Source organism: Anser cygnoides, chromosome 22, assembly GCF_040182565.1.
Source record: "Anser cygnoides isolate HZ-2024a breed goose chromosome 22, Taihu_goose_T2T_genome, whole genome shotgun sequence".
Lineage (NCBI taxonomy): Eukaryota > Metazoa > Chordata > Aves > Anseriformes > Anatidae > Anser > Anser cygnoides.
The window spans coordinates 7,611,062-7,637,837 of NC_089894.1; the positions used below are offsets into that span (position 1 = coordinate 7,611,062).

At 72.7% G+C, this 26,776-nt stretch overlaps 2 protein-coding genes across 2 annotated transcripts; one reads left to right on the forward strand and one right to left on the reverse strand.

Annotated features, from left to right (window-relative positions):
• The first annotated feature begins 1,809 nt into the window (after positions 1-1,809).
• GJD3 (gap junction protein delta 3) lies at positions 1,810-3,441 on the forward strand. Its single transcript, XM_066981429.1, has 2 exons — positions 1,810-1,906; positions 2,246-3,441. Exon 2 carries the CDS (start codon positions 2,253-2,255, stop codon positions 2,967-2,969), a length of 717 nt encoding a protein of 238 aa, XP_066837530.1. The 5' UTR covers positions 1,810-1,906; positions 2,246-2,252; the 3' UTR covers positions 2,970-3,441.
• A 48-nt stretch (positions 3,442-3,489) lies between these two features.
• Positions 3,490-26,188, reverse strand: RARA (retinoic acid receptor alpha). The gene is given in 10 exon segments (XM_066981428.1): positions 3,490-4,557; positions 5,149-5,307; positions 5,588-5,792; positions 5,904-6,080; positions 6,176-6,336; positions 7,385-7,526; positions 7,763-7,911; positions 18,860-18,980; positions 18,983-19,167; positions 25,957-26,188. Coding segments are annotated over 9 exon segments (1,383 nt in total). The 5' UTR covers positions 19,040-19,167; positions 25,957-26,188; the 3' UTR covers positions 3,490-4,345.
• Between the last annotated feature and the right edge of the window lie 588 nt (positions 26,189-26,776).

The window sequence follows — 26,776 nt, forward strand, 5'->3', positions numbered from 1 at the left end:
CAAGGGCGATGCCCCCGGCAGGCTCAGGTGCTGCCCAGGCTCCTTCCAGCCCGTCCCTCAGCGGGATGCTGCGGCTTTGCAAAGCCTCCGACCACCGCCTCGGCTCTGCAGCTGAGGTTTTTCAAGTGAAAAATTCGTGGCAGTGCCCAAGTGGCAGGGCCGGGGCTCAGCAACAGAGCCCAAGTGCCGCAGGTTCTGCTCCTGGGAGGCGCCAGTGCTGCCGCAGGTGAGCCCGGGCTGAAGTTTTGGAAACGCTCGGTGCTCCAGAGCTGTTTTTTGCTCTCGAGGGCTGTCCTCGCTCCGAACAGGCTCTCTGGGTGGGAGCACGAGCACGGCAGGATTTACAGCCCCCCCTCCATGCCATGCACCCCCAGTGGGCTCTGTTCCAGCTGAGGCTGGCTGTGGGCACACAGCGCAGCGCCTCGCGTGCGTTCTGCCACGGCGGGTGGGGAGGAAGCAGGCGCTGGGTGCTTTGCGGTGAGCAGTCACTTGCGCCCTGCGAGGTGGGGACGAGGGCTCCAAATCCACCAGCAGAGAGCACGGCCACGGCCACGGCTTCATGCGGCCTGGCAGAAAGGAGCATCCGCAACGGTCCCCGCAGTGGGAGGAATCGGGGTCACTAACGAAGCTGGGGGAAACGAGCTGTGCTGCCTCTGCATCGCCAGCAGGCTGGCAGCCCTGCAGCACTCGTGCACCTGGCTCAGCTGCCTGGGACCCTCAAGCCCTCCTGGGGTCCCTGGGTCCCACTTGTCCGTGCTCAGCACCCTGAGAGCATCGTGCACAAGGCTGAAATAGGGGCTCTGTGGGGCTGCCATCACGCAGGTCACCGGTGGTGGCTCCTGGGCTGGCACCAAGGGACTAGGGACCGTGTGCCGTGCCGCCCGCATCGCCCCACATCCCACACAGGTGATTTATGGACCAAGGGGGTGCTGCTGGTGCAGGAGCAGCCGCCAAACCCGGAACCCTCCCCGTCTCCACCAGCCACCGAGCAGCCGCTGGGCGCGCGGCACCATCGATGCCACCGAGGTGCTTTGCTGGAACCCAGTCAAGTGTGGAAAGCGCTGTCAGATTTTCCACTGCCGGGCTCTGGAGAGCGTCTCCGGCGCGTCCCCGCCGAGGGGCTGTGCTATTTACGGCTCCTTGCTGCAAGGATCGGGCGCACAGCAAACGGCGAGGCTGCGGCCGGGCAGCTCGGGGCTGTCTCTGTAGCTGCTCCCGTAACCCTGGCATCACCCCAAATGTGTATAGAGAGCACGTGCACAACTCTTGTTGTGCAGCATCGTGTCTGTGCCGGGACGGGCTCCATCGCAAAACGTTCTTTTTGGGGTGGGGAGGAGGGTCCGGGGATGCTGTGTACAGGACTCTGCAGTCACCAACCCACCATAGGGCACCCCCAAGGGGCGAGGGGGTCCCCAGGGTGATGTGCATCAGCCTGGGCTCTGCTGCTCTCGCTGGAAGTGGAAACTGAGGCACAGGGGGAGGATGTGGCTGCCCCCTGGGCATGGCAGCGACTGGCCCAGCTGCTGCACCCTGGCCTGGGTGGGGGGCTTTTTTTGGGGGGGCGGTGCTCATTGCAGCAAATTGGCACCTTGGCATTTGGGGTGCCCAAAGCACAGGGGATTTTCTGCCTGGAGGAAGCCACTGCCCCCCGCACCGTGCTGCACCCCAGGCAGCTGCCGTCCACCTTTTGTCCTTGGGGGCCCCCCCCCGCCAGCAGAACCGAGCCCTTCCCTCCCCTCCGGGCGCCCCTGCGGCCGCTCTGTCTCTTTAAAAGGACTCCAGGCGTGGCTGCGGGGCTGTCATCCTGTCCCCGCTGGACCAGGGACCGGACAGCCCCGGACAGCCGTGCCGGCACGCTGTGGGCGAGCGGGGACCGCAGCCACCACGGGGACCGCAGCCTCCGCAGGTACCAGGGCTGACCCTGTTGGGTTGGTTGGGGGGGGGGGGGGTTCACAGAAAGAGGGGGGGGACAAGGGATGGGGACCCCCATAGTCCTGACCCTACTGGTGTCCTTGGCCCCACTGCTGTGGGAGCGAGCAAAAGCGTGGGGACATTTGTGACACGAGTGGGCTGGCACCGGCCGAGCACCCTGCTGAGGGCTGGAGGCTCGATGGTGCCTTCAGGGAGGGCGGTGAGCCCCCCCCCCCCCCCCCCCCCGGGGGGGAGGCTGCGTGCCTGCTGGGGTCCGTCCCCATGGGCACGGTGCCCCCCTTTCCTTTCCCCGGTGCTGACCCCGGTCCCGCAGCGCGGCCATGGGCGAGTGGGGCTTCCTGAGCTCGCTGCTGGACGCGGTGCAGGAGCACTCGCCCATGGTGGGCCGCTTCTGGCTGGTGGTGATGCTCCTCTTCCGCATCCTGGTCCTGGCCACCGTGGGCAGCGACGTCTTCGAGGACGAGCAGGAGGAGTTCGTCTGCAACACGCAGCAGCCGGGCTGCAAGCCGGTGTGCTACGACGCCGCCTTCCCCATCTCCCACTACCGCTTCCTTGTCTTCCACGTCGTCGTGCTCTCGGCGCCCGCCGCCCTCTTCGTCATCTTCGCCGTGCACCAAGCGGCCAAGCCGGGGCTCGGGGGTCCCCCGGGGCAGCGCGCCCGCCGCCTGCAGGCTTTCTACGTGGGCAGCGTGGTGGCGCGCATCGCGGCCGAGCTGGCCTTCCTGCTGGGGCAGGCGCTGCTCTACGGCTTCAGGGTGCAGCCCCTCTTCGTCTGCCGCAGCCGGCCCTGCCCGCACCGCGTCGACTGCTTCGTCTCCCGCCCCACCGAGAAAACCGTCTTCATCCACTTCTACTTCGTGGTGGGCCTGGTGTCGGCGCTGCTCAGCCTGGCCGAGCTCGCCCACCTCCTGCGCAAGAGCCGCGCGCCCCGAGCCGCCTGCTGCCCCCGGCCAGGGGAGCGGGCACCGGCCCCCGGGCAGCCGGCGGGGGCGGCGGAGGAGCCGTGCCCCCCGCCGCGAGGAGCCCTGGCCGTGTAGCCGGGGGGCCGCCATCGCTGGCACGAGTTGAGGCCGTTCTCAGCCCGGCCTCGTTGCGCTCTCCGGGGAGGTGAGAAGGGGGAAACGGCCGCGCCGTGCCCCGGTGCCCCCCCGGTTCCTGTTGTGGGCGGCGGATGGGCCTCACCCGGCGGCTGCTGGAAAGAAAAACGGACAAAAAAGGAAAACAAACAGGTCCTATCCCCGCGTGGTGGCGGGGACACCCCCTGCTGACCCCCCCCCCCCCCCCAATATCCCAAACTCCTGCTCCGGCCACATGCCACGAGCATGCTGGGGCTGGCCCCTGGCACTGGGGCGGGGGGGACACCACGGCTTTGTGGGTGCTGGTGGGACCCCCAAAGGCCTTCCCCAGCCCAAATTTTGGGGGCAGCCAGAACCAGGGAGGGCAGACGGCCCCCACCCTACCCCGAAGCGAGGCCACATCAGGACTGTGCCCCCCCCTCCCTGTCCCCATACCCCCCCCCCCCCCCCGGTACCCCCGCAGCAAGAACGAGCCGGGCGCTAGAATAAATAAACTTTATTCTGGAGCCAGTCCCCCCCCATCCCCACGTCCTCCCCGTGCCGGCCGGGCCGGGCCCCGCTCCCTCCGGGTGCGAGGACCCCGCAAGCCCCCGCCCCGCCTGGGGGGAGGCCAGGGCAGGGGCCCACCCGGCACCCCCCGACTCTAAAACCACTAAAATCTCAACAACAACAACAAAAAAAAAAATTAATAATAATAAATCGTGTGCCCCCCCCACCCCACCCCCCGCCCCGACCCCCTCCCCGGCAGCGCCCGCCGTGCCCCCTCCACCTGCACAGGCCTAAAAACCCCTCCAAACTTTTACAAAGGTTTTAAAACGTATTTATAGATATTTATAGATATTTATATATATATACTTTGCTTTCTTTCTCTTTTAAATGACTCTGCTTCCTCGGCGTGCGGGGTCTGGCCGGGTCCTCCCCGCCGGACTGGGACGGGACGGGGCGGTGGCTCTGTGGTCGCGATCCCGTTTGTGCTGGTGCTGGTGGGGCCGGGGGTCCCGGGGGCCGTGGCCGAGTCCGGGGGGGGGTTGGGGGGGTTGGGGGGGGTGTCCCCATGCCCCTGAAATGTAACTCAACCGAAGCACTGCGCAGCCCCCCCCCCCCCCCGGGGCTGGGGAGGGCCAGGGGTGGGCGCTGCTCCCCGCTGGGTCCGGTCCGGCTGGGGAAAAGAGTGGTGGGGGGGGGTCCCGGGGTTGTTCCGGCTGGGGGGGGGCTGCGAGGAGTCCGCCCCCACTGGGGGGGCTGCAGCCAGAGCCGGGGAGCTGGGCGCCCCCCCCGCTCGCACCCTCAAATTGTGCCGGCGGCCGGGCTCTGTCCTGGTGCGCGCCGGGCGCGGGTCACGGCGAGTGCGTGGCCGGGCTGCTGCGGTTGGAGCTGGGCGAGAGGCTGGGGCTGCAGCTGCCCGGGGGGGGCCCCAGGCTGCCTGCGCGGGGGCTGCCCGGCTGCCCCCCCAGCGTGTCCATGCCCTCCGAGTTCTCCAGCATCTCCTGGATGAGGGGCGGCATCGACCCGGGGATCTCCATCTTCAGCGTGATCACCCGCTCGGCGCCTGCGGGATGATGGGTGGGGGGGTCAGGGGGGGGGTGGGGGGCGGTGGCACCCCCCCCCCCCCCAAAACTGGGACCCCCAAACCAGCACCTCTGAATGGGCAACCCCAAACCTGCAACCCCAATCCAGTACCCCCAAACCATCACCTCTCAACAGGCAAATCCGCAACCCCACTGGCTCTGAACAGAAACCTGCAACCCCAAACCCCCCCTCTGAAATCCGCAACCCCAGTCTGGCACCCCCAAACTGGACCCCCCAAACTGGCACCCCTGAACCAGCACCCCCAAAACCGGCACCTCCAAAGTGGTACCCCTGAATAGGCACCCCCCAAACTGCCACCCCCATACCGGGACCCCCAAAATAGCAACTCCAAACCAGCACCCCCACGGTGGCACCCCCATACCGCTCCTCTCCCCCATCAGCAGCCCCAGGGCAGAAGGGACATGGGGACACGTCCCCACCATCCCCAGAGGGTGCTGTGGGGGGGCCCTGGACGATGCTGTGCCCCGGGGAAGGTGCTGAGCCCCAGGGATGTCCCCCCCCCGGGGACGCCGAGCCCCAGCTGGGTGCTGCCCCCATCCCCGGCGCTCACCCTTGGCGCTGATGCTGCGGAGATCGGTGATCTTCATCAGCATCTTGGGGAACATGTGGGGCTTGTTGGGCCTCCTCTTCCTCACGTAGATCTTCAGCGCCTCCAGCAGCGGCTCCTGCAGCTTGTCCACTTTGTCGGGCTGCTCCAGGTCCTGGCGGTCTGGGGGGGGGGGGAGCAGCGGTTACGGGGGGCCCGTGCGTGTCCCGTTGTGCCCCCCCACCCACGCAGGGGTCCGGATGTGGCCCAGCTCCCCCCGCAGGCTGGCAAAGGGCACCGAGGGCTTTTTCCAGGTCAGCAATTCGGGGAGGGGGCACGCACGGGGCGAGCGGGCTGCCTTGTTTCTGTAGGGTCTCTCCGGCGCAGCTTTGAGGCTGGGGGCACGGTGGGCACCCCCACAGCCCCCCGCCCCCCCCCCCCCCCCCACCCGCGGGGTACCCACCTCCGCAGATGAGGCAGATGGCGCTGAGCAGCCCCGTCTCGGCGTCGTCCATCTCGAGGGGCAGCAGCTGGTTGGCGAAGGCGAAGACGAGGTCGGTGAGGGGCCCGAAGCCGGCGTTGTGCATCTGCGTGCGGTTCAGCGTCAGCCCGTCCGAGAAGGTCATGGTGTCCTGCTCCGGGGTGTAGCGCGTGCAGATCCGCAGGATCTGGTGGCGGGGGGGGGGTGGTGGGTTCGGGGAGGAGGACCCGAGCCGGGGGTGGGTGGGTAGGGGGGCTCAGCACCTCGCGGGCACCGCGCGCGCGCTCCCAGCTCTCACCAGGATGTCGAGGCAGGCGGCTTTGAGGAGGGTGATCTGGTCGGCGATGGTGAGCGTGGTGAAGCCGGGGAGCTGCTTGGCGAACTCCACCGTCTTGATGATGCACTTGGTGGACAGCTCGCTGAACTTGTCCCACAGGTCGATGTCCAGGGACACCCGCTGCTCCGAGCTGTTGTTCTGCGGGACCGCCGCGGGGAGGTGAGGGGGGGGGGGTCCCAGCTCCCCCAGACCCCCCCCCCCCCAAGACCCCGCGGTGGCACGCCGGCACTCACCGTAGTGTATTTGCCGAGCTGGCAGAGGGCGGGGAAGGTCTCCTGGTGGGCTTTGCGCACCTTCTCGACGAGCTCCTCCACCTCAGGCGTGATGATGTAGCTCTCCGAGCACTCCGCCTTGGGCACGTCCTTCTTCTTCTTGTTCCTGTCGTTGCGGACGGCTGCGGGGACGGATTTTAGGGTCAGCGCCACCCGCACCCAACCCCCGGGACCACCCCCCCTCGCCGCCGCCGCCCGCCCGCCGGATCCGCCGCGCTGACAAACGGCCAGCGGCACGCGGCTTTGCTTTAAGAAAAATATTAAAAATTAAAAGAATAAAAGGCCTGGAGTCGTTAGGAGGCGATTAGGGGCGACACCGCATCCGTCAGGCGGGCGGGGGGGGGGGGCTGCCGGGGACGGGGGCGATCGCTCACGGCCGCGCGGCGAAATCCAATAAAGCGGAGAGGAGAGGAGAGCGCCGGGGTAACCGGGGAGGGAGAATCGCAGCCGTGACACCGCGTTCGTCACCGCAGGCAGCTGGCGGGGGGGGGGGGGGGGGAACCCCCTGTAGGTGCCGTTGGAGCCCCCCCAGGGTGCTGCCCCCCAAGCCCAGCACTGCCCCAGCCCCAGCTGGGGGTCCCCCAGCAGCACGCAGACGGGGCAGGGCTCTGGGGGCGTTCATGGGGGAGCCAGGCGTGGCAGCTGTGCCCCCCCCCCCCCCCTTCCCCACACCGCCAGCATCGCCCCCCATTTATTACCCCCCCCCCCCCCCCCAATGCCGCGGTGTGCGGGGGGTGCAGCCGGGCACCATGACAACTGGCACGCAGACGCCAGGAGGCCGCATCGGCGTCATTTATCTCTGACATCATCCATCACGCGTCGCCCGGGCAACGGGCAGGCGCTGACACAGCCCCCGGGGGCTCCCCCCGTCCCCCCCCACCCCACCCCAACACCCCTCGCGGGGAGGGGGGGGGAGGGGGGGGGCACCAAGGGGGCGGCTGGGATTGCCCACGGCACACAGGGGACTCCTGGTTGCATCCAAGAGGGGGATCGCCCCATCCCAGTTCCTGGCCCCATTCCAGTCCCCATATCCTTCCCAGTCCCAGTCCCCATCCCCATCCCAGTCCCCATCCCCATCCCAGTCCCCGTCCCCATCCCAGTCCCCGTCCCCATCCCAGTCCCCGTCCCCACCCCAGTCCCCGTCCCCATCCCGTCCCGCCCCGCACTCACACTCCTTGGACATGCCGACTTCGAAGCACTTCTGCAGGCGGCAGTACTGGCACCGGTTGCGCGTCACCTTGTTGATGATGCAGTTCTTGTCCCGGTGGCACGTGTACACCATGTTCTTCTGGATGCTGCGGCGGAAGAAGCCCTGGGGACCCCCCCGCAAGGCCCGGTCAGCGCCCCGATGGCACGGCACACGGCACGGCACATGGCACAGCACGGCGCGTGGCACGGCGCATGGCATGACACATGGCACGGCATGGCACATGGCACGGCACGGCGCGTGGCACAGCACGGCACATGGCACGGCGCATGGCATGACACATGGCACGGCATGGCACGGCACGGCACGGCACGGCCCCCCCGGGACGGCCGGGTGCTCACCTTGCAGCCCTCGCAGGCGCTCACGCCGTAGTGGTACCCCGAGGACTTGTCCTGGCAGACAAAGCAGGGCTTGTAGATGCGCGGCAAGGGCGGCGGCGAGGGCGGGCTGGGCACGATCTCCTCCGAGCTGGTGCTCTGCGTCTCCACGGCTGCGGGGAAGGAGAAACGCTCAGGAAACGGGGACCCCCGAACAGGGAAACCCCCCCCCCAAAGACCCCTGCTGTGCCCCCACCACGCTGGCCGGCCGTGGGGACGGGTCGCCGGGGGCCTCCCCAGCTCGGCACGGGGCCGGCGGGGAGAGGAGGTGAGCTGGGTGAAGATGCAACTTGACATTTCCAGGCCACGGAGAGCCGATGTGGAATTCAGTCAGACAAAAAAAAAAAAAAAAAAGAAAGAAAAAAGGGAAAGAAAAAAAAAAAAGAGAGAGAGAGAAAAACCACATCCCAGGAGCCCCCCGCGCCGCTTTGATCGCGTCTGCAGGGAGCGCGGCAGCCTCGCGGCCCCCCCCTTGCGCGGGAGGGGCCCGGCGCCGCACACTCGCTCGCACGTGCGGGCACGCACGCGTGCAGGGCCCGGGGGCCGCAGGCGTCGCCCACCGTCGAGGGGGGGGCTGGCGGCACGGCCCCCCCCCAGGATGGGACAGCACCGTCCTCGTCCCTACAGCCCCCGTGTGCTGCATCAGCCCCGGCCAGCGCCCGGGTGCAGCCGCAAAAGCTTGGTGGCGTGCGCCCCGTCCCCTTGTGCACCCCCGGGACCCCCCCGAAGCCCCCCGGCCGCTGCCGCCGGGGCGGCCAGGCACGGGTTAAGCGCTCCCCGGCTCCTCAGGATGTTTGCGAATGTTTTTCTTAAGGCCGAGCCAAGTGAACCAGTCAGACAGGATATTAAAGGCCGGGCCCGGCGGGGGAGCCCAGCCCCGCGCCCCAGCCCCAGCCGCTGCGCCCCACAAAGGGCCCCGCGGCACCGGGGATCGCCCGCCGGCACCGGGCGGTGCGGGACGGGGCCCGGCGCCACGTGGAACCGGTGGGGGGGGGGGGGGGGGTCGTGGGAGGTGTTGGGGGGGTGGGGGGCTGCACCCCAATGCCACAGATTGGTGGGAAGAGCAAGGGGGGGGTCCCCGTCCCCAGCGCGGCCCCAAAAGCGGGGTCCTGCTGCCGGGTGCCGGCGGCACGGGGCGCGCAATGAAGGTTGGGGGGAAAAGCAGCACCGAGGCCAAGGGGGGGGGGGGGCACAAATGGGGGCGAAGCCACCCACAAAGCCAGCGTCCCCCCCCTGTCCCCCCACGACACGGCCCGACCTGGCTGCCGAGGACACGGGGACGGTGCCAGCACTGCGGGGACGGTGCCAGCACCGCAGCGCCGGGGCGGATCACGGCTTCCCCCGGCGCTGGTCTGGGGGGGGGCCCCATGGGGGCCAGGGGCTGGGTTCCTGGTGGGATGTGTGGGGGGGGACACACATGGCTGCGGGGCCGGGGCCGAGCTTTGCGGGCGGCAGGGAATAAATCCCCGAGTCCTGCCACTCGAGGGAGCGGAGCCATTAAGGTGACGGCGCGAGCGGCGTCCATAATTTATCGCCTCTTTTCTATAATTTAGGAACTTCCTCGCGCAGAGCCGCGCTCGCAAAATGCCGACCTGACACGGCTCTGATGTGCTGCGAAGGGAAGGGGGGGGGGGGCGAGGGGGAGGCCCCCTGTCCCTGTGTGTCCCCCCCCCCCCACCCAGCGCTGCGGGAATCCCCGGCCACCGCCGCCACCCGCAACGGGGACACGGCAGTGCCACCAGGGAGGGGACCACGCGCCCCAGGGACCCTCGTTGCGGTGCCAGGCCTTGAAGCGGGAGGGGGGGGAAGAGCAAAAAAAAAAAAATACCCCCCCCCCCCAAAGGTGCTGAGCGTGCAGGATGGGTGCAAACCCCCCCAGCTTCCTCCCACGGGGGTGGGTGCATGCAACCAGGAGGGGCTGCTGGGGACACCGGGCATGTTCCCCCCCCATCCACCCCCTCCTGAGCAGGGGGGGGCCCGGCCCCCCCCCCCAGCACCAGTAAGAGAGGAAGCGGCCCCAGCTGCACGCCAGATGCTGCAGCTCCCGAGCATCCCCGGGCGGGCGAAGGCGCCCGCCTCCGCCCCGCGGCCCCGGCCGGCCGCACGCTGCTTCCTGCCCCGCCGGCCCCGGGGGCACCCCGACACCCCCGCACCCCGACACCCCACCCCCCCCACGCCGACACCCCCGCCCCAAGCATGGGAAAGCGCCCGCGGGGCAGGGACGTGGGCGTCGGGGCCGCCGCCGGGTGGACAGACGGACGGGCATCGCGCCCCGGGTGCAGATGGGGAGCGGGTGTGGGCGTCCGGAGGGGGGCACCCGGTGGGGTACGGGGGCAGAGCACAATTGGGGGGGGGGGGGGGTTAGGAGGGTGGGGGGGGGGCTTCCTGGGTGCCCCCGACCCCGCGCCATGTGGATGAGCCCCAAAGCGAGGGGCCCGGTGGGCGCCCGCCCAGGCTCTCTGCAGATAAGGATCCCGCATGCCCCGAATTCCTGCGCCTCTGCGGGAGCGACGAGGAAGGGGGGGTGGGAATGGGGGTGGGAAGGGGCAGGAGCTGCAGGGTGCCCGGCCCCGGGCACCGCCACCCCGCGTGGGGCCCACTTCACCCAGCAACCCCCCCCCCCCCCAGCGCCGGGGTGCCCCCCACCCCGACCCACCCATCCGCTGCGCCCCGTGCCGGCCATCCCGGCTCACACGAGGTGACGTCGGGGCCACCCCACGCCCGTGGGACCCTGCAAACCGCCCCCCCCCCAGGCAGGACACGGCCCCACGTAAGCCCGAGGTGCCCCCCCCGCCGCCCCGGGGGAACCGCCTCGTGCCTCAGTTTCCCCGCCAGCGCCCCGTGCCAACCCGACGGCGTCCCGGCGGGCAGGGCAGCGCCGGCGCTGGGCCAGCAGCCAGCACCTCGGGGCCAACCCCGCCGGGCTGAGCCCAGCCCCAGCCCCATCCCTGGGGAAACTGAGGCACGGCACGGCCGCCCCCCCCCTTAACCCCCCCCCGGCACCGCCGCGGGCTGGGGACACCTCGGCGTGACGTAGGGAACGGGGCGTCCGGCCAGGGATCCCGGCCAGCGCTTGCCACCCACGCGCCCGCCGGGTCACGGTCACGGTGACCAGAGGCCGGAGGTGCCCCCGGTGTCGGTAGCGGCCACGGGGGGGGCACCGCAGCCTCCCGGTGCTGCCGGCACGGGCACGAGCCGCGGCCGCCCTGGCCACGCAGAACCAGGGGGGGCCGGAGGGGACGGGACCCCCGCCAGCGGGATCAGGGCACGGCACCAAAGCCGGGGACACCCTGCGTGCTCCGGGGGGGGGCCCGAGGGCAGCCCCCCCAGCCCAGCACACGCGTGCTGGGAGCCCCCCGCGCCCCGGCCCCCGCGGCAGCAGACAAAGGCCCCTCGCGCCGCGCTCGCTGCGATAAGAGCGGAAAGGTCGAGCGGCCCCGAGACAATGGGGGCAGCGATATGGGGGGGGGGGGGGCACAGCCAACGGACCCCCCCTTGCACCCCGTACGGCACCGGGTGCTGCTGCAGGGAGGGCCAACCGGCGGCACGGAGAGGTGCAGGAGGCGCGCTGTCCTATTTCCAACCCCCCCCCCGTTATGGGACCGAAGCAGCCCCCCCCCCGGCCCCACTGCCCTTATCGGGGGGGGGGGGTGAAAGTCCCACGGAGCACAGCAGGACTTTTCCCCGAGCCGTTATCGCCAGGCATGGCGCCGGGCCAGGGCGCCTGGGAGAGCTTCTGGGGGGGGGGCACCATGGGGCCCCCCCCCAGCCCACCATAGCACACCCCCCCAGCCCCAGCAGCACCCTCGCACACGTGCTGGGGACACAAAGCAAAGCTGGCTGCAAAAAGCAGCCCCCCCCCCCCGCACCCAAAGGACACAGGGGGGACTGTGCCCCCCCCCCACCCCCCCAAGGACACCCCCCCCCTCTCCGTTTCAGCCCCACGCAGGGCACGGCAGCGGGATCAGCCGGGCCTCTGGGCAGGGAGACCCCAACCCCTTGCTGGGCTGGGGGGGGGCAAGGAGTGGGGGGGTCCCCGCAGCGGGGCGCAGCGCCCCGCTTCCTCCGCCGGATTTAGGGGGGGAACGAAAATCCCGGGGGGGGGCAGCGCTGCTGCCGGGGGTCCCCGCTCATGGGAAGGGCTGGGGGGGGGGGGACCCCAGCTCTTGGCCCCCCCCCCGCCCCCCCCTCACCCGGCCCCAGCCCCACGGGCCCAGCGCTCCCCGAAATAGGGCAAGGGTTGTTTATGGCCGAGCCGGCGGCATCTGTGCACCCACCCTGCGCTCAGCACCCATCCTGCGCTCAGCACCCATCGCTCAGCACCCACCCATCGCTCAGCACCCATCCTGTGCTCAGCACCCATTGCACAGCACCCACCCTGTGCTCAGCACCCACCCTGTGCTCAGCACCCACCCTGCGCTCAGCACCCACCCTGCGCTCAGCACCCACCCTGCGCTCAGCACCCATTGCACAGCACCCACCGCCCTGCTCCCAGCACCCATTCCAGCCCAGCACCCTTCCCGTGCTCAGCACCCAGCACCTCGCGCTGCGCTCAGCACCCCGTGCACAGCCCCCAGCCCACCAAGCCCACCCCCCCAGCACCCCCCCCAGCACCCCATGCGCAGCCCCCAGCCCACCAAGCCCCCCCCAGCACCCCCCCAGCACCCTATGCACAGCCCCCAGCCCACCAAGCCCCCCCCCCAGCACCCCCCCAGCACCCCGTGCGCAGCCCCCAGCCCACCAAGCCCCCCCCAGCACCCCCCCAGCACCCTATGCGCAGCCCCCAGCCCACCAAGCCCCCCCCCCAGCACCCCCTCAACCCGCCCCCCCCCCCAATTCTCAGGACCCCCTCCCCATCCCCAGCAACCCCCAGGGCCGGGGGGGCGGGGGGGGGGATCCCGGGGCAGGGGGGGGTGTCCCGGGGGGGGGGGGTTCCCCGGGGGGGGGGGGGGGGGGGGGTCGCGGTACCTACAGCGGCCGGAGCTGCTCCAGGGGGGGGCGCGGCGCGGAGCCCCCCGTGGCGCGGGGGGGCCGCCGTCCGGCAGGAGGCAGCCCCGGGCCGGCCCGTAGAAATCCATGCGGAGGAAGGGGCCGGGGGGGGGGGCAGCCCCGCCACCTCCGCTCCCTCGTACATGGCCCGGGGAGGAGGGGGGGGGGGGGGGCCGCCCAAAGGGCCCCCCCCCCTCCCCTTCCCCCAGCTCTCCCGGCGGGAGCGGGGGGGGGGGGGGGGGAGCGTCCCCGGCTGGCTCAGAGCCCCCCCCCGGGCCGAGCGGGCCCCCCGGGCGCCCCGCGCCGCGCTGCCACCATGGCCCCCCCCCGGGGCGCAACCGGGGGAGCTGGGGGGGGGCACCCGGAGCCCGGCGGAGCGCGGTGTGCGCCCTGCGCGCACGGCCGGGGGAGGAGAGGGAGGAGGAGGAGGAGGAGGAGGAAGGGGAGGGGGAGGGGAGGGGAGGAGGAGGAGGAGGGAGGAGGAGGAGGAGGGAGGAGGAGGAGGAGGAGGAAGGCGCAGCCCCGCCGGCTCTGCGGCTCCGGTCCCTCCCGAGCCGCCTCCCCCCCGGCCTTAACCCGCTGCGCGCCGCGGGGCTGCCCTGCCTCCTCCTCCTCCTCTTCCTCCCTGTCCTCCCCTTCCTCCTCTCCTTCCTCCTCTCCTTCCTCCCCTTCTTCCTCCCCCTTCTTCCTCCTCCTCTTCCTCTTCCTCCTCCTCCTCTCCTTTCTCCTCCTCTTCTTCCTCCCCTTCATCCCTCCTTCTTCCTCTTCCTCCCCTTCCTCTTCTTCCTCCTCCCCCTCTCCTTCCTCCCTCCCCCTCCTTCCTTCCCTTTCTCCTTCTCTTCTTCCCCCCCCCCTTCCTCCCCTTCATCCCCCTCCTCTCCTTCCTCCCCTTCCTCCTCTTCTTCCTCCCCCCCCCTCCACCTCCTCCTCCCCCCCCCAGCCCCACGGCGCACGGAGCCCCGGGGGCAGCCCGGGACAACGACGGGGGGGGGGGGGCCCGGGGGGGGCCGGGGGGGGCCGTGCGGCTGCGGGGCTGGGCCGGGGGCTGCCGGGGCTGATTTGCCTAATGGCATGCGGCTGAACTGCGCCTGAACCCGCCGGGAAGGGCTCACCTCGGCCTGACCCCCGGCCCCTGCACGCGTGTGTGCGTGTGCGTGTGTGTGTGTGCACGCCTGAAGGTGGACACGCGTGTTTGTGCTCCCGCCGCACAGCCGAAGGGGGTGCGTGTGCGTTCCTGCAGCACACGGGGTGCTGCGTGCACAGACGTGTGCATTCCTGCAGCACACGGGGCACACCGTGCACACACACGTGTGCGTTCCTGCAGCACACCGTGCACACTCATGTGCATTCCTGCAGCACACGGGACACACCGTGCAAACACACACGTGCAGTCCTGCAGTTCATGGGATGCACCGTGCACACACATGTGCACTCCTGCAGCACACAGGGCACACCTTGCACACACATGTGCGTTCCTGCAGCACACGGGGCACAGCGTGCACTCACACGTACATGCCTGCAGCTCATGGGACACGCTGTGCACACGCACGTGTGAATTCCTACAGCACACAGGGCACAGTGTGCACACACACACACGTGTGCACTCCTGCAGCACACCATGCACACACACACACGTGCACTCCTGCAGCACACAGGCCACACCATGTGCACGCCTTGCACGCACACACACGTCCCCAGCAATGACCAGCAGCACATCTGCACATATGTTTGTGCACGTGTGTCCTTGCCGTGTGCCTGCGTGTGCACACCCCAACCACACACACGTGTGTGCACGAGCTGCACGGGCACAGTGCAGCCCCCACACGCAGACCCCCCCCGAATCAGGGGCTGCCCTGCACAGCCTGGCCAGCTCGCCCCCCCCACGGACACACGGACAGGGACAGCACAGACAGACGGCTGGCACCAGCCCCCCTGCCCTCCCCAAAAGGCATGGGGGGGTCCCCTCAGCCCCCTGCCCCCCCCAGGTCCGCTCTGCCCCCCCTTCTCCCACCGTGCTGCCAAAGCACCAGGACACCGGGGGGCCCCCAGGACACTGAGAGGCTCCCCCCAAGCACCCAGGGTTGGGGGGGACACACACACGTGCAAGGCCGGACCCTCACGGGCACTGCCGCCGCACACCGTCCACATGCAGCGAGCGTGACCGTGCGTGTTGCACGCGTGTGAGCGCCCACGTGCACAGCACACGGGCAGCCCCCCCCCCCCAACCCAGGCAGCAAGTGAGCAGCCGAGGCTTTTCTTGCGAGCCTGCTCCCCCAGCCCCGAGAAGGGGGGGAAAAAAGAGAGAGAATGAGAAAAAAGCCCGGAGGCGTGTGTGTGTGTGTCTGTGCGAGAGCGAGCTCGGCAGCGGCCGTGCTTAGCCAGCAGGTTTGGGAACAAAAGCCCAGCGCTGCTCCAACTTCCTGCAGCGAGCGTGACAAATGGCTGCTGGGCTCGGCCGCGCCGCGCGCAACGGGGCTGCCACGGCCGGGACGCGGCCGGCGGCACCGCAACCACGGCACGGCCACGGCACCGCCACGGCACCGCCACGGCACGGTCATAGCGCAACCACAGCACCACCACGGCGCATCCACGGCACGGCCACGGCACAGTCATGGCACAACCACAGCACCGCCACGGCGCATCCACAGTGCAACCACGGCAAAACCACGGCACGGCCACGGCACTGCCACGGCACCGCACAGCTTGGGGGCCACGGTGCAGCCACAGCACCGCACGGCTTGGCCACGGCACGGCCACGGCACAGCCACGGTGCGGCCACGGCACGGCCACAGCACCGTACAGCACAGCCATGGCACGGCCATGGCATGGCCATGGTGCGGCCACGGCGCGGCCACGGCACCGCACGGCACGGCCACGGTCCCAGCACCGCCGCCCCCCCAGCGCCACGCACGCCCACGGCCGCCCCGCCGGGCAGCGCTTCCCGTCCCGCTCCGGCGGCAACAGGAAGAATGGCAGATCATTAAAAAAATAATAAATAATAATAATAATAATAAAAAAATAAAGCCGTGATGCAGAAGCCGGGAGGAACTTGGGGGGGGGGGGGCCCGCCCGCACGCAACCCCGCGGGGCCAGCGGGATGGGGGCACCCCCCTGGCACCTATTGGCCCCCCCCCCCCCCCCCACGGCCCCTGGGCTTTGGGGAGGGCAGGATGCGGCCGGGAGCACGGCGGAGACCCAAATCCCACGGGGGACCCCCCCCAGATCCCACGGGGAGCCCCCAAATCCCACGGGGGGGACACATGGGGCCCCCACCCCGTACCCACAGCGGTCACTCTGGCTCACCCCCAGACCCTGTGCGAGCTTCGGGTCGTGGCGAGGACCCCCCCCCCCCCCAGCCCCCCCCCCCAACACCCCCCTCCCAGCCAGGCTGGGGGGTCCCCAGCCCCTTTCCCTTCCTCACCGCCCCCAAGCAGCACCTGGGGGGGCCCCCCAGCGCCTCCCCCCCCCCCAGCTGCCCGCCCCCTTCAAAAGACCCCATTTATCCCCTTCAGCGGCTTTTTGAGCGCGGCGCATTCCCGGGCGGCCCCCCCCCCCGGCCCGCCCGTGACAGTGATAGAAAACCCTGCTCCTTAATGGGCTTTCCCAGGCGCCGCGCCGAGCCCCCATCCATCTTCCCGGCCTGGGGAAAAAAAAAAGGGGGGGGGGGAATCAGGGGACCCCCCCCCCCCATCCTGCACACCCCCCCCTGCTCCCCCCCCAAAAAATGAGCTCCCCGGCCCCTGCCCTGAGCTGGGCCCCCCGGCCCCCGCGCTCCCCGCCCGCGGCCCCCGGCCCGCAGGGAGCACGTTTTGCTCATTAATTTTTAAGGAAAAAAAAGAAAAAAAAAAATTAATTAATTAACGGGGCGCTGCGGGGGAGCGGCTGCGGCGCGGAGGAAACCGGAGCCAGCGGGTAGGGTGACAGCACGGGGGGGGGGGGGGGGAGGGGCACGATAAGGGGGCCACCGAGCCCCCCCCTTTCCACCTCCCCAGCTTGGGGGGGGGCAATTTCCCAAAGGCAGCCCCTGGGAACCTGGATGGATGTGGGGGGGGGTCCCCAGCAGCATCCCAGGGGGTTCCACGCCCCCCCCCCCCCCCCCCATTACGAGGGACCCCCGGGGACCCCCCCCCGGCGGCGCAGGGGACGGCGGCGCGGTCGCAGCCCTTGCAGCAGCAGCAGCGCGCCCCCGCTGCTCAGCACCGAGCACACGCACACCGGGGGGGGGGGGGGGACAAGGGGGGGGGGGCACGCATACGGCGGGGGGGGGGGGGCGGGGGGGGGGCTCCGCACACGCGTGTGCACGCCCCGGCCGCAGCGTGCACGCCGCCGCCAGCTCTGCACCAAACGCGCGCCTGCGCTGCTCCTCCTGCGAGCCCCGGGGTGGTGCAAGGAGGGTCTGCACGCCCCCGGGGTGCCCCCCCCCACACCCCATCCTGGGGCACCCAAGGGTGCAAGCCCCCCCCACCCAATGCACCCATAGGTGGGGAGGGGGGCGAGCGGGGAACCCCCCCCCCGTGCCATGGACGCTATAGGGCCAAGGACAAAGCACCCTTGGGGGCCACAGCCAGCCCCCCCAGCGCCATCCCGACACCCAGCCTGGCTCCTGGGGTGCCCCACGGTGCCCCCCCCTCGCCCCAAAACCGTCCCCCCCCCCCGGCCCCCAGGAGGCGGCTGCAGCCCCGGGAGGGCCCCGCGGCCCCGCAGCTGCAGCACATCTGGCGCGGGCGGGCTGCGGGGGGGGCGGCGGAGCATGAGGAGGGGGCCGGCGGGGCTGCGGGGGGGGGGGTCCTCTGCTGCCCCCCCCCCCCCAACCACCACCAGCACCCCCCCCCCCCAGCAGGGGAACCCATGGGGCCACCTCCGATGGGACCCCCCCCGAGCGCACCCACGGCCCCCCGGTGCCTCCCCAAACCGAAGGCTGGGGTCAAAGGGAAACTGAGGCACGGGGCCCCTTCCAAAAGGGGGGGGGGGGGGGGGACACAAGTGCCCCCCCCCCCCACACACACCCCATTCCCACAATGCGGCGCGTCGGGAATGGCCCCCGAGCGAGCGCGGAGGAGGGGCCCCACCCGCCGCCACCCAGTCGCTCAACTGGTCCCACTGGGTCCCACCGCCGCCGGGGCGGCTCCGGCGGGGGGACAGCGCCCGGGGCTGGCCCTGCCCGGGCCTGCACCGACCCCCCCCGGGGCTTTTTTTTTTTTCTTTGGGGGGGGGGGACGGACCCCCACCTCCACACCCCGACGGCGCTCGCCGCAGGGCGCGGGAACGGGGGCGCGCGGGTGCACAAGGAGAGAGGGGGGGGGTTTTGGGAAACTGAGGCAGGCCAGGGGAGGGTGGGGGGGGTCCAGCCCGGCCCCCCCCCCCCCCCCCCAGCTCCCGGTGGCGGCCGCGGCCCCGTGATGGATGGACGAGGCTGTCAGGGGGAAATTGAATCAGAGCAGGCAGGCCCATCGCCTCCATCGCCCCCCTCCCCCGGCGGCCGCCGCGCCAACAAAGGGCGCAGCGCGCGGCACCGCCGGCACCGGCCCCCCTGCCACCGTGCTGAGCCCCCCCCCCCCTGACCGGCACCCAGCCCGGTGCCACCAATGTGCCCGGGGAACGGCCACCGGCCCCCTAACCGGGCCGTTACAACCCCGGCCATTAACGAAGGCGGCCGTGCAATTAGCGCCCGCGCGCCCCGCGCCGTGCCTCAGTTTCCCCCGGTGGCGGCGCCGACGGGGCCACGGCGAGCGCCCGCAGCCAGGGAGCGAGGAGCCGGTGCCCCCCAGCCCCCCCCACACCGTACGAGGTCGGTTTGCCCCCCCAACCCTTTGTTTCCTGTCGCCGCAGCGATTTATAAAGCTCGCCGGGGGGGGGACGGGGACACCCCCAGGCCCGGTGTCACCCTCCCGGCACCGGAGCAGCACCACGGTGCCGGCACCGGAGCATCCCTGCGGGGCCGGCACCCGCAGCACGGACACCGGGGGGTCCCCGCACGCACCCCCGGCTCGGATCCCGACATCAGGACCCCCCCCCCCTATAAAAGCAGAGCCCCCCCCCCCCCCCGCCCCCGGCCCCCCCCTCGGTACTCACTGGCCGGCGAGGGCGTGCTGTATCCGCTGACGGGCAGCTGGTGCTGGATGCCGGGCAGGGTGCTGGGCGGCGAGAGCCCCCCCAGCATGTGGGGGAAGAAGAAGGCGTAGGGGGGGCACGGGGGTAGCCGTTGAGGTGCCCCCCCCCGGGCGTGGGGCAGGAGCTGCTGTTGCTGGCCATGGCGGGGGGCCTCCGGTGCTGGTGGGGGTGGGGGGGGGGGGCAGGGGGGGGGGCGCGTTCAGGCGTGGGGTGAGCAGAGCATGGGGCTGCCCGGCGCCTGTCCTGGCACGGCTGCGGCTCCTGGGGTGCTGCGGGGGGGGGGGCAGAAAAAGAAAACGGGGGGGGGGGTTAAAACACAGGCTGTGACACCCCCAAACCATCCCGACGCGCTGCCCACCGCCCCGTGCCTCAGTTTCCCCAGCACCGCATCCCACCACGGCCCCGGGGGGGGGCGCAGCGTGCCCGTGGGATTAACACACCCCCCCCCCCCGATTAACACCACCACCACCGGTCTCTAATCCCGGCTTATGGCCTGGGGGGGGGGGGGGGCACGCAGCGGGGACCCCCCCCCAGCACCACGCACAGGGGACGTGCGGGTGGGGGGATGCCGACGAGCACCGCGGGGTCCCCTGAGGTCAGCGTCCCCCGCCGCGTGTCCCCGAGCGTCACGGGGGTGCTGGGGGGGGAGGGGGTCGGGGGGGGGGGCACCTCCTGGCCCAGCACGGGGAGGGGGCTCCGAGACCCCCCCCCAGCACCAGCACCCTCCGACAGGGTGCTGGGCACAGCACCCTGACCCCGTACCACGGCTGGGAGCCCCCCCGGCCGGGCAGGGACCCCGCAACCCCCCCCCCCCCCCATGCCAGGCCAGCGGTGAGGGCCTTGGGGGGGGGGGGGGGGGGGGGACCCCACAGCGTATGGGGCGGGGGGCCCGGGGCTTTCACAATCCCGGGCTGGCTGTTTATTTAAGCGCTGGCGCGAGGCCCGGCGGGGGATGTTTATTTGCCGAGAGTGCTGGCTCCCGGCCCCGCGGAGGCGGAAAAGGATCCAGAGGAACAAGGCTGGGCCGCCCGGCGAGGCGCTGGGGAGGGGCTGGGACGGGCACGGCCCTGCCTGCCCCCCCCCGCCCCCAAACCACCCCCCCTCACCCCAAGGACTGGGTGCAACCCCCCCCCCCCCCCGGGGGCAGGACCCCCAGCCTCAGACCCCTCAATGATGCCCCGCATCCAGAGGGGCACCCGCAATGGGGTGGCGGGGGGGGACACACACGTACTGTCCGTCCGTCCCCCATAGTGGGCACCCAAGGGTGGGGGGCACCCAGTGGGTGCTGGGCACCGCTCCGGCAGCCGGGACAACGCCGGAGCTGGGCATGGAGGGGAGGGGGGGGGGTGACAGCCGCCAAGCCACGGTGCCCCCCCCACGGCACCCGAGGGACCCCGGTGCCAGCCCAGCACGGGGGCCACCCGGAGCCCCCCCCCTCCAAACCCCATCCCCAATCGGTGCTGCGGCCCCCCGAGCTGGGTTTGGGGGGGCAGGGGGGCAGCGGAGGGGGGGGGGCGGCGCGGGAAGCAGTGTTGATGTTTGCCGGTGCCAAGTGCTCACCGGGCACCGCGCCAGCCACGCCGGGGCCCAATTACTCAACCCGCGCCCGGGCCCCCCCCCTCGCTCCCAGACACCCCCCCCCCCCCAGCACACCGCAGGCCTGGGACAGAGCAAGGCCAGCGGCACGGCCACCGCCTGTCCCCGGCCTGGGGGGCACCTTCCCGGCACCCCCCCGGGACTGGCACCGGCCGAGGGGGCTCTGGAGGTGTGTGTGGGGGGGGGGTCCTGGGGGTAAATGGAGCTGTGCCCCCCCCCCCTCGGAGCAAGGCACGGTGCCTTCCTGCCGTGCAAAACGGGGCGCAGAGCCCCCGGCACGGGGCTGCTCCCCAATGGGGGGCTGGGGGGGGTCCTGAGCACCCCAACCCTGCGCCCTGGCCGAGCTTTGTGCCGGGGGCAGCAATAGGGAAGGAGGGGGGGGGGGCGGGGGGGGGGGGGGGGACACAACCCCACACCGAGGGGCTGCGCTCGCCCTTGCCGGCGCCTTTTCCTCCAGTCCCCCCGGCAGGAGCTGGCCGGGGCCCGGAGCTTCCTGGAATCCGGCGCCACGTTCCAGCCCCGCGCCCAGCGGCCAAGTCCCGGCTGCGAGGATCCTCCCGGCCAGGCCGGGGGCGGCCCCCGGGAGCGGACGGACGGACAGACTGGGGGGGGGGGACGGACAGACGTGGGGACAGACAGACGGACAGAGCCCGAGCTGTTCCCGGGGCCGGGGCACCCAGCACGGAGCACCGGACCCCGTGCCCGAGGTGGCACGCTGATGTGGCCTCGCTGACCCCCCAGCATCACCCCAAACTGGGGCCCGAAGCCCGCCCCGAGCACGCCAGGAGCTCCCCAACAAGAGGACACCGTCCCGTCCCCCCCCCCCAGCCCAGTGCCCAAAAAACCAGCCCCCCCGCGGTGACCCCAGCACATGCCCTGGGCAGGGCCGCATCCTGCCCCTGCGAACCGCAGGGCAACGGGGATCGCACGGGGCCGGCGGCACCGCGACACCCCCACGGCCGCTGCGACACCCCCACGGCCATGCCCTATGGGGTTGGGGGGGTTCCCCCAGCAGCCCCCCAACCCCCACCGGCGCCGGTGCCAACAGCACGCCGCCAAACCCAAGCACGCTTCCTGCCGGGGCGCGCGGCGATGGCAGCGCCAGCGCCCGGATGTGACACGCCGGTGAGCGGGGCCACCGCCCTGCACACGCGTGTGTCCCCGTCCTCCCCCCCTCCGTTATCTCCCCCCCACACACACAGAGCTGCACCAGCACCGCAGGGGCAAGCGGGGCCACGCTGCTGGGAGGGGGGCGCACGGGGCGGGGGGGGCACGGGCAGCGCCAGGCCCTTCCCGTCATGCCCGCGGCCGCAGCTTCCCCTCGCCGCTCTCGATTCCCAGGGCTGCCAGGTTTCAGTTCAGCCCCGGCCCCACGCCACCCAGGGCAGTGCCACCCCCTGGGGCCCCTCCCAGACCCCCCCCCCCCCCACCCTCAGCTCCCCAAATCCCAGCCGTGCCCCCCCTTCCCCAAATGCCGCCCCCGCGTCCCCCAGCCTCACCGGCGCGGTGCCCCCGTCGCGCCCAGCTTCGGACGGGGGAAGGGGCTGCGGGCGCCGTGCCCCCCGCGGCGCAGGAGGGGAGCGGGGGCCGGGCTCGCTGCCAGCCCCCCCCCCGGGGCAGGGCAGGAAGCGCCCGCGGATCCGCTGTGCGGTCGCAGCCTGCGGTTTCCTCGCTGCTGTCAGCGCCGAGGCTGGGGCAGCCTCACACGCGAGGCCGCCGGCCCCCGCCTCCGCCAGGGTCCTCGGGCACCCCGGGCAGCCGGGCGGTGCCCCCAGCCCAACCCGCCAGCATCGGGTCGGGGGGATACCGAGACCCCTTCCCCGTCCCCCCCCCTCCCGGCACCTCGGCCGTGAGTCACCGTCACGTTTCTCACGTCCCCGGGCAGGCGTGATTCATGCCCAGCCCAGCGGCAGGGCCGCAGCCGGCGGCACGCACTCGGTGCAGGCAGCGCGCCGCGGCCACCGCGACAGGGCACGGGGGGGCCGGGGCTGACCCCAGGGGACCCACGCCGCACCCCGGGGCCCGCAGAGCGCCCACGGGCTCGCTCGGCCCCGTCGTGGCTCCCCAGCACCCCGGCACCCGACCGGGCACCCTGCGCTGCCCGCTGTCCTTGCCGGTCCCACGGGTGCCCCGCGGAGCCGCCGGGCGCCCTGCAGGGTGGGCGCTCGCCCCGGCACCCCCGCGTCCCGCTGCCGGGTGGGAGCCGCACGCTGAAATTCCACCTGTCGCAGCCGGGCCGGCTCCGGTTACGCCGGGAACGCGCCGCTCCGGTTACACCTCCCGCACCCGCCGCGCCATTCTTCCCCGGGAACAGGTGCCCCGGCCCCTGCTGCGGCCCCCGGCCCCGGCACAGCCCTGCAGCCCCGACAGCACCGCGTCAGCCCCGCCACCCATGGGTGCTGGCTCAAAACAGAGGCCTGGCAGGAGCCGTCCGGCCCCAACCAGCTCCCGGGGCCGGCAGCACCCACGGGTGCCCCGCCACCGCCGCCGCCTGCCCACGGAGAGGGCACCCACGGGCACCCCGCGGCGCAGCCCCAACCCTCGGGGAAAAACCAGGGACCCCGCATCCCGGGGAGGGACGGAGGGGATCCACGGTGCCGGGGGGAAGAATCACGGGGCACCGGGGTGGGCGGGGGGGCTCCCGGCGAGCAGCGGGCTCGCCCCACAGCCGCCGCGTTCGCATCGGCCCCCGGTTGTTTTTAGCGCTGGATGCGGCGCGCGGCGCCCTGGGAACGGCGTGCCGGGAACAGCGCGGCCCCAGACAGCCCTTTCTGGCTCGGCGACAGCCGGCAGACAAGTGCAGCTGGCTGCGCCGCCGGCCCGCGGCGCGGGGCCGCTCGGGACACGGCGCCCGGGGCCGGCGTGGGTGGACGCAGCGGGCTGGCGGCCGCGCGCTCCGGCGGGCGGTCGGTGCCGCCGTGCCCCTCGCGCTCCCCTCCGACACGGCGGCACCGGGCTGCGCCGAGCCCAGGGCAAGGGGGGCACGATGGCTCAAGCCGGGCCCCGGCGTGCACCAAAGCACCCTCGGGGGCTCCAGGTGCCGCACCCCGAAGCTGCCACCCGCCCGGCGCAGGGCGCACGAGGGGCGTCCCGGCACCGCGTCCCCTGGCACGGCCTGGCGCAGGCGGCCACACGCGGCCCCTGCCGTGAGCCCCCCCCCCTGCCCCCCCCCCACCCCCGGCTAAGCCTCCTCCAGCCGCAGGGAGATTAACCCATTTTCCGTAATCAGCACATGTGTCACCGCAGATATGATCGCAGCCCTTCCCCCAGAGCCCCAGGGGCTGGCAGTGCCACCGCGGGGCGCCCCACGGCACCGGGCGCCCCACGGCACGGCGAGCGCGCCGCCCCAGCTGGGCGGCCGCGGGGACCCCAAAAGCGCCGCGGCGGGGACCCAAAAAGGGCTGAGCGTGTGTGTGTGGGGGGGGTGGGGGCCGTCCCCTCGCTGTCCCCAAAAGCTGTCGGCGCGGGCGGCGCGGGGCTGGCGCAGCGAGCGTGGCACGTCGGCGCGCCGCAGCCTCCCGGTTATAAATAGAGCCGGAGCCGCCGCCGAGCTGGTGAATCCCAGCGCCGCGGGGCAGGCGGCGGCACGGGGCCCTCCCCGGGCTCACCGGCACCGGGCACACGGGGACAAACCGGGCTGGGACGCGGCACCTGGGTGTGTGTCCCCCCCCAGCCCCCCAGTGCCACCCACGGGCTCCGGTGGCACCCAAGGGGGGGGACAGGGGTGAAGGGACCCGGGGTCCTGCCGCGGTGCCGGTGCCAGCGCCCCGCTCCCGGCTCCGCCACGCAGCCGGGAGCCGCAGGGCCACGCGTGCCCCACGGCGCCCCCCCCCCCGCCAAGGTCACCCCCAAGGGCAAGGGCGCGCACCCCCCGGGGACATATGGCCCCGGCAGCGGCGGGCGCGGGGCCGCTAAGCCCCGGAGCCGTCACCCCGCTAATCCCGGCGGGGACGAGGGCACCTCGGGGCGGCGCAGCCGGGGCACCGGGCGCGTCCCATAGGGGACACCCCCCCTTCAGCCCCCCCCCCCAAGAAGCCAAATGGGGTCAAAGGTCAAAGATTTTGGGGGACACCCCCTGCTCCCAGCAGGCTGGGGTGGAGGGGGCTCTGGTTTTTCCCATTCCTCCCGGCTGCATGAGGTGGGGGGGAAGGGGGGGGGTCACCCCACCGCCCACCCCCCACCTTGGGGGCCACCGCAGCGCCCGGCGTGGCTCACCCCCGGCCACCGCTGCAAGGAGGGGGCCAGGGCTCAGTGCCCCCCCCCCCCGAGCAAAAGGCAGGCAGAAGGGGGGGGTTGAGGGGGTGGGAAGGGGGGGGGGCAGCAGCCGGAGCCCCCTCTCCGGCCCCCCCCCAGCCCCGCCGCCGCGCCAGCGCCCTGTCAGCCGCGGGGAGAGGGATGACTTCCTCCGCGGGACGGCCCCCGCCGGGCCAGGAAGCGGCACAGACACCGCTCGCTGCCCCCCCCAGGACCCCCCCCCACAACCCTTGGCACCCATAGGTGCCCCCCAACCCCCCCCCCCACAGCCCCACTCACTGGCACCGCAGAGCCCACGCAGCTGGGGCAGCGGCTGCGCCCTGGCTGCCCCCCCCCGCCCCCGTCTCACCCCCCCCCCACAAAGGCACCCCCAAAAAGGGGAAGCGGCGGCCGTGCACCAGGCCCCCCCCCGGCCCCCCCCCTCCATGCAGGGTGCCTGCAGCGCTCCGGGGGCACCCAGAGCCCAGCCCGGGGGGGGGCTCAGCACCACACTCCTGGGGGGCACCCAGCACCCTGCTCCCGCTGTGCCCCCCCCCATTAACCCCCTCCAGCACCCAGCTCCTGGGGCCCCCCCCGGCCCCAATTTGGGTGCCCTGAGCCCCGTAAGAGCTGGGGGGGGGGAATAAGGGGGGGGGCTGGGGAACCCCCAGACCTCAGCCCAGGAGGAGACCCCCGCAATTTGGGGGGCACCGGAAGGGGGGGGGGCAGCACCCCCAAACACAAAGGGGGGGTTAATGCAGCTGGGGGGGGGGGCAATGATCCTGCTCCGGGGCCACACAGCGACCTCAGCCGCCCGGGGGGGCCCCCAGCGCCCCCTTTCCCTTAGGGGGCACCCCCTATCCAACAGGGTACCCCTTTTCTATGGGGGGGGCACCCCCACCCTATGCCCCCCCTCCCTCCCGGCCCCCCCTCCCAATCCAGAGCCCCCTCCTCGAGCCCCCCCCCTTAACCACTGCGGGGGGGGGGGGGGGCACCCCGGTGGGGCACCCCAGAGCCCACCCCCCCCGGACTCTGGGGGGGGGGTTCCACCAGCCCCCCCCCCCGCCGGGCCGCACCCGGTCCCGGTGCCCCTGGGCGGGGGGGGGGGACTCGGCCGGCCCTGCCCCGCCCGCAGGGCCTCGGGAAACGGCGCCTGGGCCCGGCGGGCGGGGCGGCGGCGGATCCCCGGGGAGGGGGGGGGGTTGGGGGGGGGGGGGCCCGCTCGGTACCTGCTCACGGCAGCTCCTTCACGGCCCGCGGGCTCCGGGCGGCGGCGGCGGCGGCTGCTGCTGCATGGCGGCGGGGAGCGGGACCCGACCGGGAAGGGAGAGGAAGGGACGGCGGCGGCGGCGAAGGGGGGGGAGCTCTCAGCGCGAGGCGGCGGCGGCCATTGCGAGTCATGTGCTCGCGGGGAAACTTTACCCGGGGCTGGGCCGGGCCGGGCTGGGCCGGGCCGGGCGGGGCTGCGCCGGGCGCGGCGGCGGCGGCGGCGGCGGCGGCGGCGGCGGCGGGGAGGGAGGGCGGGAGGGCGCGCGCCGCCCCGCCCCCGCTGGCCACGCCCACTCCGCGCCGGCCACGCCCCCTTCCTCGCAGGCCACGCCCCCTCCCGCTCCACTCCGTCCCCACCGCTGCCTACGCCCCAGCCTCCTGGCCACGCCCCCTCCTCCTAGCCACGCCCCTCCGCTCCTGGCCACGCCCCCCGTTCTCCTGGCCACGCCCCCTACCCGCTAGCCTCGCCTTACCCCGCTGACCCCGCCCCACCCCGCCTTGGCCACGCCCCCTCCTCCCGGCCCCGCCCCTCCCGCCAATGGGGCGCCGGCGGGGGCGTGGCCTGGCGGCAGCGGAGCGCTTTGAAGCGGCGGCGAAGGCGGAAGGGGGAGAAAGTGCGGGGGGGGGGTCTTAAAGGGGCCGCGGCGGGTTTCTGATGGGGGGGGGCGGTGTCTGATGGCTGCCCCCCCACACTGGGATGGGGGGGGGGTCCCCCCCCCCGTGGTTGAGGGGGGTGTGGAGGGGGCAGGGCTGGGGGTACTCCGAGGGGGAGGGCTTTTG

What these genes read in the sequence shown, in the direction of transcription:
- GJD3 (XM_066981429.1), top strand. Translation starts at nt 2,253, where the DNA reads ATGGGCGAGTGGGGCTTCCTGAGCTCGCTGCTGGACGCGGTGCAGGAG.